The following is a 17,580-nucleotide window of genomic DNA, read 5'->3' as shown; positions in this document are numbered from 1 at the left end:
TAGGTCAGGGGTGGAATTCATAAGGTTTGGGGCTTGGGTTTCAGTGTTTTTACTGGAGAAGTCTGGTTGAGGTTGGGCAAAATTCTTGATATAAGGGTCTAGATCATTTTGCAGTGTGTACAAGTATTGAATCATTACGTTGTACCCCAAAACCAATATAATGTTTTACATTAGCTGTTGTTTTAGTCACTAAGTCATGTCCAACTCTTTTTGATCCCATGGACTGTAGTCCGCCAGGCTCCTCTCTCCGTGGGATTTCCCAGGCAAGAATACTGAAGTGGGTTGCCAAGTCAAACCTGAGTCTTCTGCATTGGCAGGTGGATTCTTTACCACTGAGCCACCAGGGAAGCTCTATGCATCAGCTACACCTCAACTAAAAAAAAAAAAAAAAAAGAGTTTAGTACTCTTCAGGATATACAGGTAACAAATACTATTACTCCATAACTATTTGGAGGAGGGCAACGCTCGAGGTCGGGTATGAGGAAGAGGTAACACACCTTTACATGTCCACTGCCTTTAATGCCCTTTCCACCCTCTATGGCTCAACAGTTCAGTCATCAGCTATTGAGATGGAGTTTGCATTTCTGTTATTTCACTTACCTTCTTGATTTGGGAGTGATTTTGAGAAGAGGGAAAATAAACGGTGACTCTGAGCTGCCATCTTTACTGCAGAAATCTATTCTATTCTATGTCTTTTGAATTTTTAACCTCCCTGGTGGCTCAGATGGTAAAGAATCTGCCTGGAATGCAGGAGACCTGAGCTCAAATCCCCTGGGTCAGGAAGATCCTGTTGGAGAAGGGAATGGCTACATGCCTCAGTATTCTTGCCTGGGGATTTCCATGGACAGAAGAACCTGACAGGCTACAGTCCATGGGGTCACAAAGAGTTGGACACGACTGAGCAACTAACACTTTCAGTTTCATGTATTACCTTTCAAAAATAAATATAACTGATTTTTAGTAACAGCATTCTTAAAATGTTTAGGATTGGTGGACCCAGCTGGGCAGGGTCTTGGCTGGAGTCTTAATGAGAACCAATTAGACCAATATGTACCAATTAGAGTCTTAATGAGAACCAGTGAGAACCAGTCTGGACCGGTATGTCCAGTGGCTGACCTGTTTTCTAGAGAAAGAAAATGGTCCTTTAGTCTGTAGTTCAGATGAGTGGATTTTCAGAAAGTTCTTGAAGCTAACAATGAAATTACTTATTGGTTATGGCCTTAAATTCCTGGACATTCATTTTTCTGGAATGAATATTCAAGTCCTCTTGATGGAGGAGTCTTGGTTCTTAGTATTGATATTGAAGCTGTGGAATTACCAGGGTTCTCACTTCTCAGGGGACCCACATTTTCAAATATCCATCTTCTGTTTGAAATAGGATCTGAGTTATTCTGTCAAACAGCATGCTGGATACCTCCCTATGAACAGGAAATTCAAGTCCACAAAGAAAAAAGGCTTTCAGAGAGAGGCCAGAGTGTTGAATCAGTGGTGGGGTCACCAGTGATTTCTACATATTATAATCTGCATATAATTCTACATAATATAATCATCTTTCAGTCGTATTTTTCTACTTATTATTTTTTTGAAATTAATGTGTGCTTTGAAAATTGAAATGAACTTCTGGGTATATATGGGAACACTTTGATGAGAAACAAAAGTGCATTTTAACAGAATTAAAAAGGGCATTTTAACAGAACTTGAGAACACTGTCAAAAGCTTAAATGCAGGTGATTCACTTGGCACTAATGGGCTAGACTTACCTGGAGAGTCTTCTGAGAAAGAGGATGGCCCTAAATTATAAAATCCAAGGTTGCTATTAAATTCACTCTTGTTTTGACTTTGTCTATACTGTTCAGCTCCACTAGAGAAAGCTTTCTTCAAAAGGCAGTGACCTTTATACCACATCAGATGAAATCAAACACCAAGCAGTGTGCTTTCAAAAGCACCGCCCCCTCTCCTGAGATTTCTCTAATTCGAGCCCTGAAATTGAGCAGAAACACATTATCATTCCTGTGAGGCTGAATGCATCGAGAAATGTCAGAATAAAATAATTATTCATTATTATCCATTATAATTATCCATTATTTTAGAAAGTTCCATCCTTTTGCAGTTCACCATCAGTATCTCTTTAGCTCGAGACAGAATCTTTATAACCTCTCTGACTGCTCAGTCTGATATGATATTTGTAATACAATATTTGGATCTATGACATAATTTTCTTTTCCATACACTGAATTAATACATTTAAAATATAGTTGAATGCTACTTACTGTTTAAAAACTAAATATATTTAATGACTTACTGGGTCAGTTTTTCTCATCATTTTTATCAAAGTTTATTCTCTAAATTGTTCCTAAGTAGTGGACATTTTAATATAACAAAACAATATACCAAAACTGAGTAGTTTCTCTCTTTCTCTCTCTCTCTTTATATATATATGTAAATATATGTATATATACATTTTTTTTCAATCTTTTGGCCATGCCACACAGCATATGGGATCTAAGTTCCCTGACTGGGGATCGAACCTACACCCTCTGCATTTTGACCTCATAGGATTACCTGAGCATGTGTATCAAGTACTTACTCAGCAGCTCTGTAGCCAAACTAAGAATCCCGGCTCCGTGACTGCATGGATGTCTGACATTGGGCAAGTTGCTTATGTCTCTGCACTTCTGTTTTCTCATCTCTTAAATGAGGTCTGTAAATTTATAGCCCCTGACTTATAGGAGAGGGTTAAACAAATTGCTATCTATAGGTGATTGTCCATTATTGGCAACAAGTTAGGGGAGACCCACGGTTGCCCCTAAGGGACAAGCACCTAACAGTTACCTTTCAAAGCTGATCCTCCAAGGCTTGCTGCAGAATGTCCACTGTTGTCCAGTAGAGACCAGATCTGAGGAGCATGAAATGCTTTTGACACAGCAGTGTACTCTTTTTCCAGGTTGATCCCAATTCTTGCTTACCCAGCTCGAAGCGGTGTGCTGCTGCAGCTCAGCTGAGAAACTTCCCCAGTGGCTCAGTTGGTAGAGAATCCACCTGCCATGCAGGAGATCTGGGTTCGATCCCTGGGTCAGGAAGATCCCCTGGAGAAGGGAATGGCAACCTACTCCCGTATTCTTGCCTGGGAAATCCTAGGGACAGAGGAGCCTGGCAGGCTACAGTCCATGGGGTCACAAGAGTCGTACATGACTTAGTGACTAAACCACTACCACCACCAAGCTTTGCTGGACAGGCTAACTTCTTCAGAGTATCATCAGATCATTTGTTTAATTCATTTGCTGGATGCTTATTGTTGGATATAGTTGTGAACTAACAACAGATTTCTCAGCCCAGGTTAGCATCCCCAGTAGCTGATGGGAACTCCTGGACATGGAGAACTGTGATCTTTGTAATGCCCAAAGGGAGGCCGTGAAAGTTTCCATTCTGCTTGGATGGGCCAGGAAATAAAACAGTCCTATCTCAGAAGTGGGAAACCTACAGAGGCATTGGCAGGAAGCCTAGTCAAACAGGTGGAGACCAGCATCCCGCAGAGAGGTTTGGGGGTGCCCGCAGGTGTTGGTAAAGTGGAGCCTGATGGGCTTGGCAACTGGAACAGTAACGGTGAGCAGGATTTAATCAAGATCATTGGTTCAGAGGGGCTGGTGCCCAGGGCAAGGGAGCAGAGGAACAGAAGGTGTGACTGCCGTCATGGGCACCACAGGCAGACCAGGGACCACAGGGGCTGGGACACGCATGGCATCGTCTTCTGCAGGGGTTGTAATTCTTGCCTGGAACCTTCCGTGTGCACACAGCGTTGGCCCTCCATAACCTCAGGGTGGTTGAGGGCTTAGCTGGGGTGGGTCCTTCCTGGGCCGTGGGCTCGGTGAGATATTTCTCTTGATCCGCTGGCATCTCTGAGGGTCTTGTTCTCCCAGCTCTCTCTCCCCCAGGGAGATGAACTGACATCTGGACTCTTCCCTAGGACATGGGCATCTATGTCTTATTTCCCTGGAAGGGGTGACAAACCTGATATTGAACCGATGGAGGAGATGACGGAATTTTCTAGAGGAAGAAAATCAAATTAAATCCCAAAGATCCGCTCTAAAGGGCCCCTGTCCCTGCGCACTTGGCTAGCTGTGAGAGCAGGGGAATTTGAGGAGAGGGCAAAGAGCCTCTTCATCCTTACTCTGTCCTGTCTTGTCTAGACTGGAGCTGCCAGTTCCCTGAGCAGATTCTCGGGGCGTCTAAGAGCACTTCACAATGCAGAGCACGATTTCTTATCCCTTCGGCTTTCTCCCATGGAACACGTTCTCCTTTTCAAATTATTGTTTCATCTGTTAACCCAGGAATTCGGCAACTTCTGGGTAAGGTCACGGGAGTTCTATGCAGCCCTGTGCCCTGGGCATGGCTCACAGGGCATGCACAGCATCCCTGAGAGGATGCGAGGACCGTGAGCATCCCAGAACCTGGGGCCAGGCTTGCCGGAGCTCAGTGAGACATGCTTCAGCCCCTGGTGGGGGTGTGGTGCACCAGGAAGACCCTGCAGACGAGAGGAAGCAGGCTGAGACTGGTCAGCCTGCCAACCCCGCAGCAAATTTTTATAACCATCATTAGCAAGAATAACCTGAAGTTTTAAGGAAAGAGGGTATTGGGCATTAGTGCACCCTTTATTAATTAAGTTAAATTATTACTACCTGATTTATTAAATAGATGTATTAATATATTGACTATGTTTAGAAATACATAGATTTTTCGTAGGACTCTATTAGTATTGCCATTACACAGTAATCAAATATTTCATGTAAATATTAAATACTATTGTAAATATTTATCTGTGATTTTGTTAAGTCTGCCTAACCATTGGCTTTCCTTATGAAAAAACTTGTAGACTGGTTGAAAGACCATTTGGAGATAAAGAGACTAAGTAAATAGGTGGAAATTAGCTGTATTCAGAGAACAATAAACTAAGGCAATAAGATATGTGGGAGACTTCCCTGGTGGTCCAGGGAAGACTCCACACTTCCACTGAAGGGGCATGGGTTCAATCCCTGGTAGGGGAAGTTCTGCATACCATATGGTATGGCCAAAAAAAAGTCTATTTTAAAAAAAGGATCTGTGGGTGCATGCATTTGAATAAAACATAAAATAGTGAAAATTTCAAGGAGGCAAAATATAACTTAATTGAAACAAAATAATATATTCTTTTTTGTTTGCTTTTAACAACTAAACTTCCTTTCCTTGAACTTTGAAAAATGTTTTATTGAGATATAATTAGCATATATATTAGTTTCAGGTGTACAGCATATTGATTCTAGGAGGTTTGCATATATTATGAAATGACCACCACAGAGAAGTCTAGTTAACATCCATCACCTTACATAGTAAAATATTGTGTTCTAAAGATATTTTTCTAGGTAGTACCTGATTTGTGGTAATGAAAATATATTTCATTGACATAGCATATGATTTGTAGATTACTTTTAGATAAACCCCCAGAGTGATTGTAATAATATTATGGATTAGGAGAGCTACTATTAAATTTTACCTAATAGATGTGGGAAGATATTTTGACTAGGTTTTTCTGTTGCTGTTTTATCATTGATGGGTAAAGTAGTAAATAATAGAGGAAGATGCATATCTCTAAAAAACTCAGTTTGAATGGTTTATGCAACATTAGGCAGATTCATTTTTGTTATTAAAAAGCTCAGCCTTTGCATAGCAGTTGACATTTTTCTGAGTCCTCAGCAGGGTTCACCACAGAGTGAATGGTACGGGGTTTCAGATATTTTATTTGCTGAATTTCGATAGATGCACTAAAGGCACGGATTTCCCACGAGGTCATTTTCCTTCTCACGCATGGTACCTGTGTGAGATAAGATTTAAGGCTGCTTTCGTTTTTCAATCTGAAACAATAAGGTTCTGGTTGTCAGTGTATTTAACTTATATGCAGAGTACATCATGAGAAACGCTGGGCTGGATGAAGCACAAGCTGGAATCAAGATTGCCGGGAGAAATATCAGTTACCTCAGCTATGCAGATGACACCACCCTTATGGCAGAAAGTGAAGAAGAACTAAAGAGCCTCTTGATGAAAGTGAAAGAGGAGAGTGAAAAAGTTGGCTTAAAGCTCAACATTCAGAAAACTAAGATCATGGCATCCGGTCCCATCACTTCATGACAGATAGACAGGGAAACAGTGGAAACAGTGGCTGACTTTATTTTGGGGGGCTCCAAAATCACTATAGGTGGTGACTGCAGCCATGAAATTAAAGGATGCTTACTCCTTGGAAGGAAAGTTATGACCAGCCTAGACAGCATATTAAAAAGCAGAGACATTACTTTGTCAACAAAGGTCCGTCTAGTCAAGGCTATGGTTTTTCCAGTAATCATGTATGGATGTGAGAGTTGGACTATAAAGAAAGCTGAGCACCAAAGAATTGATGCTTTTGAACTGTGGTTTTGGAGGAGACTCTTGAGAGTCCCTTGGACTGCAAGGAGATCCAACCAGTCCATCCTAAAGGAGATCAGTCCTAGGTGTTCATTGGAAGGACTGATGTTGAAGCTAAAACTCCAAGACTTTGGCCATCTGATGCGAAGAGCTGACTTATTTGAAAAGACCCTGATGCTGGGAAAGATTGAAGGCAAGAGGAAAAGGGGACGACAGAGGATGAGATGGCTGGATGGCATCACTGACTCAATGGACATGGGTTTGGGTGGACTCAGGGAGTTGGTGATGGACAGGGAGGCCTGGTGTGCTCCGGTTCATAGGGTCACAAAGAGTCGGACACGACTGAGTGACTGAACTGAACTGTCGGTGTATTTACATGTCTACATATGAAAACATTTTCTTGAAAAATGCAAGGCCAGGAGGGACTAATTCTCTGTGGCTATTGAAGAGCTGTTCTCAGGACTGGGCTGACTCATGAAGGAGCTGGATATTCAGTATGATATAAACTATAAACCTATACACACAGCTCTTCTCTCATTGCAGGAAGCCAGGAGAGAGAAACTCACTGTTAGCTTTAGCATTGTGGAGGCAGGTGAGAGTCCTCCCCAGGGAGCACTCACCTGTTCTCTTTCCAAGTTCTGCAGCCATGGTTTTACATCATTACCCTGAAGGACTATCTCTCTATTCTCTCTTGATGTCATTGCTGTTGTTCAGTCCCTCAGTCGTGTCCACCTGTTTGTGACCCCATGGACTGCAGCATGCCAGGCCTCCTTGTCCTTCACTCTTTGCCAGAGTTTGTTCAAACTCATCTCCATTGAGTCAGTGATGCCATCCAACCATCTTATCCTCTGCCGCCCCCTTCTCCTCCTGTCCGCAATCTTTCCCAGCATTGAGGTCTTTTCCAGTAAGTCTCTTGATGTGACTATCTCACGTTAACCACATCTGATAATACTTTACAGAGTGAAGCCTCAGATTCAATGTTCTGTGAAGTCACATTGCCATGCCTTTAGATGGTAATGATGTTTAATACCGGACACTTAATACCATGTAATCTAACTTCTCTATAATGGATGAAAATAATTTGAAGACTCACAGGCCTCTGTCTTTCATTATAGAACATACAGACTTTTCCCATCCCGTGTTCAGGAACATTAAGAAAGAAGATGTAGAGACAGCGAAGAAAGAAACCAAGGACCCCCTGCTACTGTTCCTATAAACAACTCATGGTGTTTAAAGGCTAATAAAGCCCCAAGATCTCTCTTAGAAACATCATCTTTGGGCCAGTCTTAAAATATTTTAGATGGAGACATGTCAAGAAAAATAGAGACAATTTCTTAAGACACAATTCTCTCCCCTCGACCTCCATAAAAGATTTTATATAAATATATGGCTGTCATGTAAGGGGTAATTGAAATTCCACAGCACAAAGGCAAGGCAGAGAAGGGGGGGAAAAGTCAATCTTTCATATGTTTTTTTTTCAAAGGCTTGGCAAGAAACCAGGGGTAATATTTTTGCAACTGGGAGTGTGTGTTTGCTGAAGAATATTCCCACGTTTGAGTCATCATCAGGGGTCCTAGTCTTGTTTTACTTTCAAAGGTAGAGAGGGCGGAACGTTAACCCCAGCTGGGAGAAGGGACATGCCCCACTGTCCTTCTCCTCCAGGGAGCAGGGATAAAGGGATTACATATGCCTGCATAATGGAGAATTTCCTCACTCAGACAAGACAAAAGGCTTCATTATTTTTCACCAGACCCTTGAAGCCATGTGCCTTCCAGTTCCAGAAGCCAGGCAAGCTGACCAAGGTTTTTTTTTGTTTGTTTGTTTGTTTTTTAAATTTTAAGCTCACAAAATGGAGTTTCTAAGAACGCAGGCTTCAAGTACTTGCCATTATGAAGGGATAAAGGAAAGATATTGAAGACCTTCATGTCACAACTCTTAGGGCCTCCCCTCTCCTTGCCCGGATGAGCCAGACCATCCCTGGAGGTCACCGTGTGTGTCGTCAACACCTGAACATTGTCTTCCTTCCCTGAGACCAGAAGGCATCTAAATCCTTATGAAACATGTAAAGCGGCAAAATCGAATTGAAATGAATCTTCGAGCACTTTTCCTTCGGGACTAGGTTTTTTCCTGAGTAACTTTAACAATGGATGCATCTTATTTCTTGTTGGTAAAAGAGTAACAGTCTCAAATTCCTCCCTCATTTACTATTTTGGCTTGGCTGTAGATTCCTGCAAGACACGATATACGGTGACCTTGTTCCCAGTGATGGTTTGCAAGTTTCTCTTAATAACTTTCTCGTAGAATATAGATAAAGATTTATAAGCTTTCTACCTGCAAGGAACACTGTCTGATTTTTCATTCCTGTCTCAGGGTCTCCTCTATTATAGACCCACAGTGTGTTTCTTGCGTGGTTTAGTATTCTAGTGAAAGTGAAGTCACTCAGTTGTGTCCGACTCTTTGCGACCCCATGGGCTGTAGCCTATGAGACTCTTCTGTCCATGGGATTTTCCAGGCAAGAGTACTGGAGTGGGTTGCCATTTCCTTCTCCAGGGGATCTTTCCAATCCAGGGATCGAACCCAGGTCTCCTGCAATGCAGGCAGACGCCTTACCGTCTGAGCTACCAAGGAAGCCCAATGAATAAAAAAAAAAGTAAAAGTAAATTAATAAAAAAATAAATAAAATGTTAGTAGTATTCTAACTTGAGATCAAATTAAGATTGAGATCAAATTAAGATTATTTAATATCCCCTTTCAAAAGCACAGTTCAAACACATGCTGTTTTGTTTGTGATTATTTCCATGCTTCATGAGCATAAAAGGATCAAAAAAGAAATGAAAATATTTGATCTTCGCAGATGTCAGGGTTCGTTCATTTAACAAATGTTTGTTGAGCGCCTACTGTGTACAAGGTGGAGTAACCGGTGACCAGCTGGGGTGTCTTGGAGCTCTTTGGAGCCCGGCATGTGTGAGGATCCGCAGGACCACAGAGAGCAATGTGGGGAGCGGGGTCCCCACTGGTGAAAGATGGGACCCGGAGGGGCTGTCAGAGGCAGACCCTACAGGACTTTGAAAGTCAAGCTGAGCTTTGGGTCTCCATCTTTCTCTGAAGAGCAATAGGATGTTGAAGATTTTAAGGCAGTGATGATAATGGTATTCATTACCTATTGCTGTGTTGCAAATTACTCCACAACTTAGTGATTTAAACAATACATGGATAACCTCCCAACTTTGGTCAAGAAGCTGGGCATGTGTTGCTTTCTGCCATGTATCAGCATGAATCAGCCACGGGTATACGTATGTCTCCTTCCTCTTGAAACCAATACAGTACTGTAAAGCAAGCATGCTTCAATTAAAAATAAATTAAAAAGGTAGGCATGGCTTTGCGAGGTTTCTGGCTCTGGGTCTCTCACAAAGCTGCAGGCGTTTTGAGGGGAATGGGAAGAATCCTCTTCCTAGCTTGCTTGCATGGTTGTTAAGAAGCTTGTGTGCCTCCTGGGCTGTTGGTGGGAGCCCCCCATCTCTAAGGAAGGGGGGTCTCTTTAGAGCAGCTCCCAGCATGCAGCCTTCTTCCTCTAGCAAGTGAGAGATTGCAGAAGGTGGAACCACAGTGTCTGGTGACCTCTTCCATCCCCTCTGCCTTCTATTTGTTAAAAGCAAGTCTCTTAAGTCCTGCCTGCACTCAAGGGGCTACACAAAGGCAGGGAAACCAGTGTAACCGACAGTGCAGTCTGGTTGCTCGCCACTCAAAAGCCAATAAAGAGGGCGTGCGTGTGCTCAGTCATGTCTTACTTTGCAACCCCATGAACTGTAGACAACCAGGCTCTTCTGTCCATGGACTTTCCCAGGCAAGAATACTGGAGTGGGTTGCCATTTTCTTCTCCAGGGAATTTTCCCAACCCAGGGATCAAACCTGTGTCTCCTGAGTCTCTTGAATTGGCATACGGGTTCTTTATCACTGAGCCACCTGGGAAGGTAATATAGAGGCTGCTGCTGCTGCTGCTAAGTCGCTTCAGTCGTGTCCAACACTGCGCGACCCCATAGACGGCAGCCCATCAGGCTCCTCCGTCCCTGGGATTCTCCAGGCAAGAACATTGGAGTGAGTTGCCATTTCCTTCTCCGATGCATGAAAGTGAAAAGGGAAAGTGAAGTCACTCAGTCGTGTCCGACTCTTAGCGACCCCATGGACTGCAGCCCAACAGGCTCCTCCATCCATGGGATTTTCCAGGCAAGAGTACTGGAGTGGGGTGCCATTGCCTTCTCCGAATATAAAGGGCAGGTTGGTGGAAAGGAAAGTTTGTTTTATTTTGGATGCCAGCATCTGGGTAGGGGGGTGGGTGTGGATTCCTGTCCAAAGGCTGACTCCTCCCCAACCCCAACAGTCAAGGGGCACGAGCTTCTGTAGACAGAGGGAGGGGGCTCTATCCAGCAACAGCACAGTGAGCCCTGACGGGCATCTTGAAGTTGGTCATCGGTGGTCTGAGCAGCATCATGTTGATTGTTTTAAGTAGTTAATCTTCAGTTCTAGGGTCGGTTTGTGTGCACTTCTTGAGGCCGGTTCTCAGAATTGTGGTGGCTTTTGGACACGACTTAGCAACTGAGAACACACACACTCACATCATGGCTACAGTCTGATCATCGTGTCCTTCACTTCTCCACCTGGGGTGGGGGGGTTTCGGCATCTATAAGACAACTCACAGGATATGGCTCAGAATATTATCTACAGCCATTGAGAAGGAACTAAAGGTCCTTGACTATGCTTAATGACTAAACTATTCTTATTTGGTCTCCTTGGACTGTTTTCCTTTGTTTCTGCATGTTCTCACTTCTCTGATTAAGCTTCTTCCTTGGCTAAAGTTTTTCTGCAGACAGCAGACAGGCGGAGGACGGGGGCAGCGGGAGGGCCACAGGGTTCTGCTCCGTATCACCAGGAGGTGGGGACCATCGTCACACCACAGATGGTCACTACTTTGCCTGGGATAATAATACATTTGTGGAGACCAGTTAAGAAGCTGCAATTCTGGTCCAGAGAGTACATCACCATTCACAGTCAGAACAGAAAAGACTTACTGTCCAACACGGATGTCCATCAGACTTACTGTCCTCCGCCTCCTCCCTCTATTGAATGTTTCAGCATCAACCATGACATGGGACAAGACAGAAGGGTTGGTAATAGAAACTGAAATTTAAATTGAGCCATCAGTGTTCCCAAAGCACTTGCACATTCATAACCCTGCTTGGTCCTTCCCGCTCCCTATGAAGTCAGTATTCTCGTCCCCACATTTTACACATATGGCACGGAGGCTCAGGGAAGACACATCCCTTGCCTGAGATCCCATAGCTGGTAAAAGCTGAGGTCAGAAGTGCTCGATTCTAAACCGTGTGTTTTTGCAAATCATCTTCTCCGTTGAGTCTCCAGGCAAAGGCAGAACGTTGAAGCCCCTCTGTGTTGCTGGGTGGGAACCTACAGACCTCTCCAGGTTTGCTACTCTGAACCTGAGACTAGAAAGTTCTACGTCCTGCCTCCCTCGCTACACACATGTGTGTGTACACACACTCATCTCTACACTCTGTACACCCCCACCTCTCCCTATCTTCCATCAGTCCCTTTACATGCCAGGAACTTCGCTTCTAGGAATATGAGTTTGAGTGCTAAAATGGGCTGCGAAAAACGCACAGTCTAGTAAGGGAAGTGGGCTTCCCTTGTAGCTCAGTCAGTAAAGAATCTCCCTGCAGTGCAGGAGAACCGGGTTCAATCCCTGGGTTGGGAAGATCCCCTGAAGAAGGAAATGGCAACCCACTCCAGTATTCTTGCCTGGAAAATCTCATGGACAGAGGAGCCTGGTGGGCTGTAGTCCATGGGGTCACAAAGAGTCAGGCATGACTGAGTGACTAACACTTACTTACTTAGTAAGGGAAGTAACTAATGGTGACCGAATGCCGTAGGCATTAAACAAGTGTGGTTAATAACATGGCTACAGGAACATGGAACATCAAACATCATCCTTTCATACTTTCACCTCGGTGAGATATTTATTTCTCACTTGATGTTACTTATCAAAACCCGTTTACATCAGAGTTTGTAATTATATGACACTCATGTCGAAATTCAATTTGGTAGTTCATAGTTTGGGTGATAGTCCGTGCTTGCACATAATAAAATTGTATTTCTTTTTAAAGATAGTAAAGCAAGATTTTACCATACTTTTGGGTGAACCTTGGCCCATTGCATTAGAAACTCGGTAACCTCTCAGTAGCACCTGATTGTGCCGGATAGCAGTGACTTTTCTACCAAGCTTATTGTTTTCTTGAATAACAAAGTATTTTACGTGTATCAAAGACAGTGCCATCAGCTTATGCGTGAAGCTGTTGTATTTATGCAGAAACATCCTAATGCTGCATCTTTGCTGCACCTGCTTCAAGGCCCAGGTGTCCTCAGGGCATCCTTCCTCACGCCCTTACTCCCAGCAGCCCCTTCTCCCCCAAATCCATATTCTTCTATCTGAGTTTCTTGCGTCATACATAGGGAACCCAGTTTGGGCATCTAGTCGCCTTGTATTGGATTGGCCAAAAAGTTCATTCCGTTTTGTGGAACAATTCAAATGAAGTTTTTGGCCAACTCAGCATAAGATTTTTCCCATATATTTTCTTCTTTTATAGACTTTTTATTTGCTTATTTTCGGCTGTGCTGGGTCTTCTTGCTGCACGGGCTTTCTCTAGTTGCAGCGAGCAGGGCTACTTCTCATTGTGGTGTGCAGGCTTCTCACTGGAGTGGCTGCTCTTGTTTTGAAGCACAGGCTCTAGGGCACGGACTTCAATAGTTGCAGCTCCCAGACTCTAGAATGCAGGCTCAGTAGTTGTGACTGTAACTGCCCCCATGGGCCCCACAGGCAGACAATCACCACTGGGGCTGAGACAAGCACGCTTTTTCTGCCCATAGGATTTTCCAGGTGAGAATAATGGACTGGGTTGCCAGTTCCTTCTCCAGGGGATCTTCCTGATCCAGGGATCGAACCCGCATCTTCCTGCATCTCTTGCATTGTCAGGCAGATTCTTTACTACTGCGCCACCTGGGAAGTCCAAAAAAATTTGCCTTCACCCAATTTGCTTTGGCCACCTGATGCGAAGAACTGACTCATTGGAAAAGACCCTGATGCTGGGAAAGATTGAAGGCAGGAGGAGAAGGGGACGACAGAGGATGAGATGGTAGGATGGCATCACTGACTCATTGGACATGAGTTTGAGCAAGCTCCGGGAATTGGTGATGGACAGGGAAGCCTGGCGTGCTGCAGTCCCTGGGGTCGCAAAAAGTTGGACATGACTGAGCAACAGAACTAAACTGAATCTGCTACAAATATGGCCCTCAGTTTTCAGTAAAGAAATCCTAGACTTTCTCTCTAGAGTTTTCTAGTTCAAAAGACACTAGACCTCCTCAAGGGCAAGAATGAGATTTCAGAACATTTGGTCCAAGAAGAGACTCCCCAAGAGGACTGACTGCTGGATGGAGGTGGAGGCTGTTGACCTTCATTTTGGTACTAGGAGTGGGGGTTGGATGCTGGGGTGTGAGGCTGTCAGATGATGGCCTGAAATGCCAAAGGGGACCATTATCATGAAGACACAAGGGCCCCATCTGCCTGATTTCACTCTCCTTGGATCTTGTGGGCACCTTGTAGCCCGGGGAAGGAGGAGGAACGTCAACAGCCTGTGCTCAGAAAGCAAAAAGACTGGCAGGGGCCTCTCGCCCAGCAACTGGAAGCCACAGAGGCTGATGCTCTGAAGTCCCTTGTTACACATTTTAACTGATCCAGAGTTACAGAGTATTCTCTTCTCTTTTGTCCATCAGTATCTAGTTTGAAATTCTTCCGGCTAACACTGTTTATAACATAGAAGGAAGTGTAGGGAAAGGATATTAAAGCAAATGGTTTCCTATGTTACATTTAAGTAGCCGTCTTAGTCTGATTAAGCACGGATATTCTGATTGCAGGACAGAGCTGAAAATCAGCCCCATGACCCCCACCCCGGATGAGCTAATCACAGAGAAATGGAAGGTTCATATATGGACTGCAAAGCTGCGTGTCACATGCACGACTGAAATGCCAGCCTTTTGAGTATTGTTTTCTGAATTCTCTAGATCCAGCAGGAAAGAGAGATCTGGTCATCAGCCAGAAAGGAAAAGGGGAGTCGCTTTCTCACCACAGCTTCTGCCATGCTGTTGGAGGGGATAGAGGAGGAGGTGTCCTGGTGGGGAGGGATTGTCTCCATGGAGACCTGCCTGTCCTGTTCAGTCAGAGGAGGGGGTCTCTGCTGTGGTCCTGACTCTCCTCCAGCAAGAATGGCCAGGCATCTTCAGACTGGGCTACTGGGCAAGTACCAGCAGTTTTTTTTAATCATGGGCATCTTAAAGCCAGTTACATTTTACAAATTTCAAACATCAAGGACACCCAACACAGAAGGGTATTTTATAATCAAGTTGTATGTGTTGTATACTTAAGACCTATAGGTCTCAGCTGCTTTAGAGGGGAGTCTTGGGATGAAAAATGAAAGTTAAGTAAGAAAGTCGTTGAAGGTTAAGTCTTGACGGTTCACACAAATGGCAGGGTTCTGTATATGCCAGGATAACACCGTTCTCCAAGTAGGTATTTGTCAGAATGCCGTCATGATGTTCAGGCCTTTGTCCAAAAAAATAATTCGTAATATACATAATATGAAATCATCCTATACCTTTGTCCACTCAGCTGAACTTACAAATGCATCTTCCTCTTGACCCCATTCCAGTCCTGGAAATAACCACATGTGTGCTAAGTTGTTTTAATAGTGTCTGACTCTTTGCGACCCTATGGACTGTAGCCCGCCAGGTTCCTCTGTCCATGGGATTCTCCAGGAAAGAATACTGGAGTGGGTTGCCATGCCCTCCTCCAGGGGATCTTCCCAACCCAGGGATTGAACCCAAGTCCCTTATGTCTCCTGCACTGGCAGGTGGGTTCTTTACCACCAGTACCACCTGGGAAACCCAGAAATAAGCATCGTCTCTATATGTCACTGCCATAAATCTTTGCTGTTCAATAAAATTTTAATTCTATCTCAAAGTGGTCTATGTAATTTATTAAGCTAAGAAGAGTGATTTGGGGGCCTTATTTCCTGTAATGCATTTACATTCGTTGCATGTGTACTGTTTCTCATAGGTATTCATCACAATTATCTTCACTGGCATCAAAAGTGTTTTTTAAGTACTTGAAACTACACATGGTATCATAAAAAATGCTGTTTTAAGTATGCTGAATAGTCATGGGTCTTTTTCTCGAAGATCTTAACTCCAAGACAGACGATAATGATGTGATTCAAAGCCTCTTGGAAATGCACTTTAGGAACCATAAATCAGACCATGTTCTGGAAAGCAGCGCCAGAAGTCCATGGGTTCTGGTTTGAATACCTGTGGCGTCATAAGATTTGCCTGTTGCAAAATCACTGCATTTTAAGTCTATGAGTTTTCTTCAAGATCAAGGTTTTTTCCTCGCTTCTGGGGTGATGAACCTAAGCCCAAAGGTCACTCAACTCATTGGTGACAGTGTCACCTTGGAACACAGGTCTCTTAACCCTGGAATTATTTTCTTTCCACTCTACTACTTTATCAAGGGACTTCCTGTCTTTTCCAGTTGGACAGAGCTTCCTGGAGAAGCAATATTTTCTCTTGGAATCATTACCTCACAGGTCTTATCCCCCTATTGTCTTCACTCATTAGCAAATCTGAAATTAACATGAGCCTGGTTATGGTTTAAAGAGAACATGTTTTTAAAAGCCTTCAGAGTTTTGTGACTGCAAAGAAAGTGGTCACCTGTAAGCCACAGGCTTTAAGCTGACATTTCTCTAGGTATTAATTCCAGTTTTAATTACTTGTCCTTTCCATTACTTTTTTTGCCTCAAACTTTTCACTTTCTTCTTTTCCTAGCATTCTGCAAAATCTCCTCAAAACATATATTCCATCAGCCCAGGAACCTGGGTTGGACAAGTCTTTCCCTAAGGGCTTTCATTAGAAACCTCCCTGTCTAAATTGAAAACCAACATCCAGGGTACCTGGGGGTAGGCTGGCCCTACTGCTTACAGAATCTCAATAGAAGCCCTCCTATCTAGGGGAGAGGGGATCTGTTTCTTTTTCAGCACTTTCTTGTGGTTATGACCATTCTGTTTTGAAAGTGCTGTTGACACAGAACCTAAAGCTCATTTACCTTTTTGATGATGTGTCTTGTGCCGTATTTTGTCTTATCACTGGTGTTTCCTTAAAAATAAGAAGGGTAATGAGCAGTTATGCATTATTCATCCCAAGTGTATGAATCAGGCATTTATCTGGGGCTCCTTTTTTTTCTTTAGAGCTTGCACTCGACAGCGCATGCTGAGCGGATCATTTGAGGGGCAGCCGGCAAAGGAAAGGTCAATTCTTAGCGTGCAACACCATATCCGCCAAGAGCGCAGGTAAGTAACAGGGAGATGAGGCTGCAGAGAAACCAAGGACCGGAGTTCTGTGGGAAGCATCTCCTGTGCACAGCCTTGGTCAGGAGGCAGGCCCGGGTGAAGAACTGAGTTCTGTTTGTTGACGACAACAGCCATGAAACTCACAATCAGATTCAAAGAATCAAAAAATATTTCAAAAACCTTTTCCTTGATGATAACCACACTCACTTTTAAGATCAGAAGGAAAAATTATGAATTTTGTTCGATGGGCTCAAAGGGAGGTGGTTAGACCTAAAGCTTTTGCTCTAAAAAGAAATAATAATAATAATAATAATGCTATCAGGGCTTATTTTTTTTTATAACATTCATTGCTTAAAAGTCCAAATTTGGTCTCAAGATGTATTGATCAGTTGGTTGTGATTGTTTTAGGTCATTAAGACACGGATCAAACAGCCAAAGGATCAGCAGGGGGAAATCTCTTGAAACTCTGACTCAAGATGTAAGTTCTAACAATTCTTTGGATTTAGGATGCTTGATTGTGAAAATATCTTTAATGATTGCTTAGACAATTCCAGCACTTGGTTCCTCCTGTCACATTGTCATATCTCCTTAAGACTTCATAGTAGAAGGAATCAGGAAACTCAGCAAGCAAATTAAATGGCCAGGTACAGAAAAGTGTCGACCAACTGCAGAAAATTCCAGACATCCT

The 17,580-nt window shown here is 43.5% G+C and overlaps 1 protein-coding gene across 1 annotated transcript in view; it reads left to right on the top strand.

Moving 5' to 3' along the window:
- The window catches only part of NALCN (sodium leak channel, non-selective), a 279,073-nt gene that overhangs the window by 210,350 nt on the left and 51,143 nt on the right, over positions 1-17,580 (top strand). The window contains exons 19-20 of the mRNA XM_081546675.1: positions 16,791-16,892; positions 17,301-17,370. Of these exons, the coding sequence (XP_081402801.1) occupies positions 16,791-16,892; positions 17,301-17,370 (172 nt within the window). The remainder of the gene's footprint in view (positions 1-16,790; positions 16,893-17,300; positions 17,371-17,580) is intronic.

This window comes from Giraffa tippelskirchi, chromosome 12 (assembly GCF_054371585.1).
Source record: "Giraffa tippelskirchi isolate mGirTip1 chromosome 12, T2T-mGirTip1v1.2.pri, whole genome shotgun sequence".
NCBI lineage: Eukaryota > Metazoa > Chordata > Mammalia > Artiodactyla > Giraffidae > Giraffa > Giraffa tippelskirchi.
This window is presented reverse-complemented; position numbering and strand designations above follow the sequence as displayed.